This window comes from Xiphias gladius, chromosome 3, assembly GCF_016859285.1.
Source record: "Xiphias gladius isolate SHS-SW01 ecotype Sanya breed wild chromosome 3, ASM1685928v1, whole genome shotgun sequence".
Classification (NCBI taxonomy): Eukaryota; Metazoa; Chordata; class Actinopteri; order Istiophoriformes; family Xiphiidae; genus Xiphias; species Xiphias gladius.
Window position 1 is genome coordinate 9818094 of NC_053402.1, and position 3985 is coordinate 9822078.

General features: G+C 46.3%; 1 protein-coding gene across 1 annotated transcript; it reads left to right on the plus strand.

The window, feature by feature from the left end:
* The first annotated feature begins 214 nt into the window (after window positions 1-214).
* socs1a (suppressor of cytokine signaling 1a) lies at window positions 215-2240 on the plus strand. Its single transcript, XM_040156351.1, has 2 exons — window positions 215-382; window positions 1383-2240. The coding sequence occupies exon 2, from the start codon at window positions 1431-1433 to the stop codon at window positions 2118-2120; it is 690 nt and encodes a 229-aa protein (XP_040012285.1). The 5' UTR covers window positions 215-382; window positions 1383-1430; the 3' UTR covers window positions 2121-2240.
* The last annotated feature ends 1745 nt before the right edge of the window (window positions 2241-3985 follow it).

The window sequence follows — 3985 nt, forward strand, 5'->3', positions numbered from 1 at the left end:
CAAATAATAACAGGGTTCAAACGAACTGAAAGGGCACGGGGGCTGAGCCTGGCTGACTTTCACTTTCGTTGCTGTTTCAGAGAAACTGTCTGCCTGCCTTTCTGACGGGAAAGGCGGAGCCAGCGGGCTGTATAAAGCGCCGCCGAGTGTTCACCAGCGCACCATACAGTATGGTTTGACGGCCGGAGGTCCCGGACGGGCAGGTGGGAAAGTCAGCTCCGAGCCGCTGCCAAATGCGAACCACCCCCCCCCCCTCCTCCTCGGCACCCTGCGCCGCGCCACGGACTACCTGCCGGACACCCGCCCTGCTCGCCGCGGCGTTTGCGCGTTGGGATTACCGTCGCGCAGATCTTCCAGACGCCGCCGTTGCTGGAACGAAACGGTAAGACGTCTGGAGTCGGGCTGTGCGGGCTCAGCGCCCGGGGCCCCCGGTGCGCTGGGAGAACCCGGGACCGGACCGTTGGAACTGTAGCGTAAGACCTAGTGTCTCTGAGTGCACGGGCTGTTTTTTCGTTTCTCGTTGTTTTTGCACAAAAAAAAACATGCATCAAGGGGTTTTGGGGTTAGCTGGTCCAAAAAAGTCTTTGATTCCCGCTGCCCAGCTGGGTTTGATTAGAGCCAAACGTCTCGAGTCAATCAAAGACTGAAAACTGGTCCTGTATAGTTTATTGATCAGAAATGCGATGCTCATTTGAGTTCTATCCATCTCCATGGCATGTGATTGTGAGGCCTGGTCACAGGTTAAAAAAAAAAAACAAACAAACAAAGAAAAACCCAAAAATTACAACACAGGCCTGTTAATCATTACTTTTTTGGAATGACAACTTTTCCTCGAGTTCAAAGCAACTTGTAGCGTTAGGAAAGGGGTGAAGCACAATCAGGGTTGGCCTGCTGCTATTGGATAATGTCTAGTGTTTCAGTCATTACAGCAGAAATCATAAAGAAAAAAATACAGCTTTTAGGCACCAAAGACCTCTGTGTGTGTGTGTGTGTGTGTGTCTGTGTCTACAGACAGTGTACAGTAATTTGGCTGCGGCTGACATCAGCGCTATATTCTAGCCAAACCGCAAATTCCAGTCATATCGAACAGAGTGCCGCGCAGTGGAAACTACAATGACTTTCTCACACGCGCGCGCGCACACACACACCTAAAAGGGCACCATGGCCTTACATGGTCCTTGTCTTAGACTTGATTATACAAGTTGTCTGTTATTGTGAGTGACAACATTTACTTCCGCTGTCTTTCGTTTTTCAGGACCATGTGACTCTTAACTGACTTTACTTTGTTCAAGCTGATGTAACAGTGACTTGTTTTTAATGATGACAAATGATGGTTGCATTGAGGATAATAACCATTCTCCTTTCTTCTTTGTCTCTCTCAGGATGTGGTTAGAAATGGGAGAGGGTTTGGGGCCTCTCTCCCCTGTAGGATGGTAGCCGATAGCACAGTGGAAGGCCATGACAAGACCCGCTTGTCAAGCTCATCCTCGTCGTCATCATCATCATCCTCATCATCCTCATCATCCTCCTCACCTTCCTCGTCATCACCATCGTCACGCCGCACAGAGTCGGCGCAGCTTCAGCGTCGGGCCGCTCCAGAGCCCAACCCCAGATTGGCGCCTGTCCCCTCTGTGTATCTGACCCACTTCCCTACCTTCTCCTGCAAGGAGGACTGCAAGATCATCACAGACACAGCGGTCAAGCTCGAGCGCAGCGGCTTCTACTGGGGCCCTCTGGGAGTGGAGGACGCCCACCGCATGCTGCGGGACGCTCCGCTGGGCAGCTTCCTCATCCGCGACAGTCGGCAGAAGGACATCTTCTTCACACTGTCCTACAACGCCAAGAGCGGGCCGGTCAGCGTGCGCATCGACTACAAGCGGCAGAATTTCTCACTGGCGGGCAACGAGCGCACCTTCCCGACGCTCTTTGCCCTGTTGGAGCATTACATCAACTCTCCCAAGAAGAGCCTGAGCATCCCTTACAGGAAATGGGAGCCAACGCTGCAGGAACTGTGCAGGAAGCGCGTAATGGAGCTCTGTGGGGGAGGAAGCCGTGTGTCAGATCTGCCAGTCACCCATGTGGTGCAAGACTTCCTATTGGAATTCCCTTACAAATTATGACCAGCTCACCATGTAAGGTTTTGATGGTATTGTTTTTAATTTCAAGAAGACTGTTTTTACCAAGCCACAGTAAACTGGAGGCATTGGTAATGCCTATCCACCACGTGTTGAGGGTTAAGATTTCATTTCCATGGTTACATATCAAATCAACTCCCTGTTTTGAGCTGAAAAGCTGCAAAATGTTTCTCAAGAGACATCCTCACCACAATCAAGGAGTGGCGTCCTCCGGTTGGACGGGATCCATGCATGAGATTTCAACATACATTACCTCTAGGAACTCACCTTCCACTTGCACATGGACAGAGCACCTTTTGGTCTTGGGGAAGCATGACAAGTTGGAAAACGCTGCATTAAGAGAAAACTACAGAGAAACTGGAGCTATTACAGAGATAAGAGACCTGGTGGGGTCGACTGTGACTGTTTTATTGGAGAGTGAATCTGCTGTTGCCTGTTTGTGGCCACCAGAGGCCCAAACTGTTTTGTTTTTTTGGAGAGTGTGAATCTGTTGCTGTTTTGTTACAGAGGCCCAGAGGCCCAAAAATATTTGAACGGGGATTATAGAAGAACAACAAGGGCATCAACAGAGTACACTTTCAGAAATATTAAGGCATGGTGGAGGGTACGATTGAAACCATCACAGGCGGTGGTACCTGTAGGATTCACACCATTCAGCCACAACATTAAAACCAGCTACCGGTTTTAATGTTGTGGCTGAATGGTGTATAATGGCAAAAATCTGCTAAAATTAGCGGAACTCTTGTGTATGCGCTCAAAGTGATAACTATACTGAAAAATTTGTTGGCATTTCCTTGCTGAGGTGTCACAGTTTTGCAGTGTGCACCGATCAGCCACAACCTTAAAACCTGGAAACGGTTTTAATGTTGTGGCTGACTGGTGTATTTTTGTAGCGGATTTGAAATACTCTAATCCTGTCAAAGTTTACAGCACAAATGAATGTTTGCCAGCACTGATGGCCAACAAGCCACTTGATATCTTATAGATATTTGAGTGGTCTTCAGTCACGGGGCTGGTGGTAAATTGTACTGTATGTAGAGGTCTCTCACCTCTTGTTCAACCATCTCTGCCAGGCAGACTAGAAATTTTAGAGATTATAAATTTGTCCTTACATTGTCAAATATTATATATTATATTATATAATATATTTTTTTTTTTAATATATATGTCTATCTATATATAAAGATAGATAAATATTTTTTATTTTTTATACTTTTTTTGTCCTTTTTTAATCTTTAATTAAAATAAAATGTATTTAAATGGACCTTGTGGAACTTGTATTTAGTCACTTTTTAAGAGGGAGGGAGGGACAAACACACACACCCTCACAATCACACACTTTGTCTGCACTTTCTCACTGATAAAAGGACAGACAGACAGACAGACAGACAGACAGACAGGAAGTGCTACATGGTAGATTTACAGTGTCACCACAGTGATTCATCTCTGTAGGGTAAAGTGACAGGTGGGTAGGTTCCTCTGGTTTTAAATGGACTGTTACGCTTAGAAACACACACACACTTACCAGAAACGGGCAGAGGTGACACATCGTGATGCATGTGATTGTGCCCCCGTGAATGAGAATGTCAATGTGTAGTACTCTTAAGGAGAACCCAGCACAAACTGAAATTTCCTAAAGAGGAAGTGGGAATTTTTTTTTGGGTTAGTGGTTAGACAGACACATGTTAGTTCAATGTCACAGATCAACTGTAATTCTAGACTTATGAATAACAAACTTTATGTATGTAGCACATACATAAAACTTAATAAGCAGAGTGGAATAGATTTAAAGGACTGCCATTGCTCACCTTTCTGTAGTGGGTGCGGCAACACTGAACCAGATTTATACA

Excerpts from the sequence above, each read along its gene's own strand:
- socs1a (XM_040156351.1), top strand. The coding sequence starts at position 1,431 with ATGGTAGCCGATAGCACAGTGGAAGGCCATGACAAGACCCGCTTGTCA.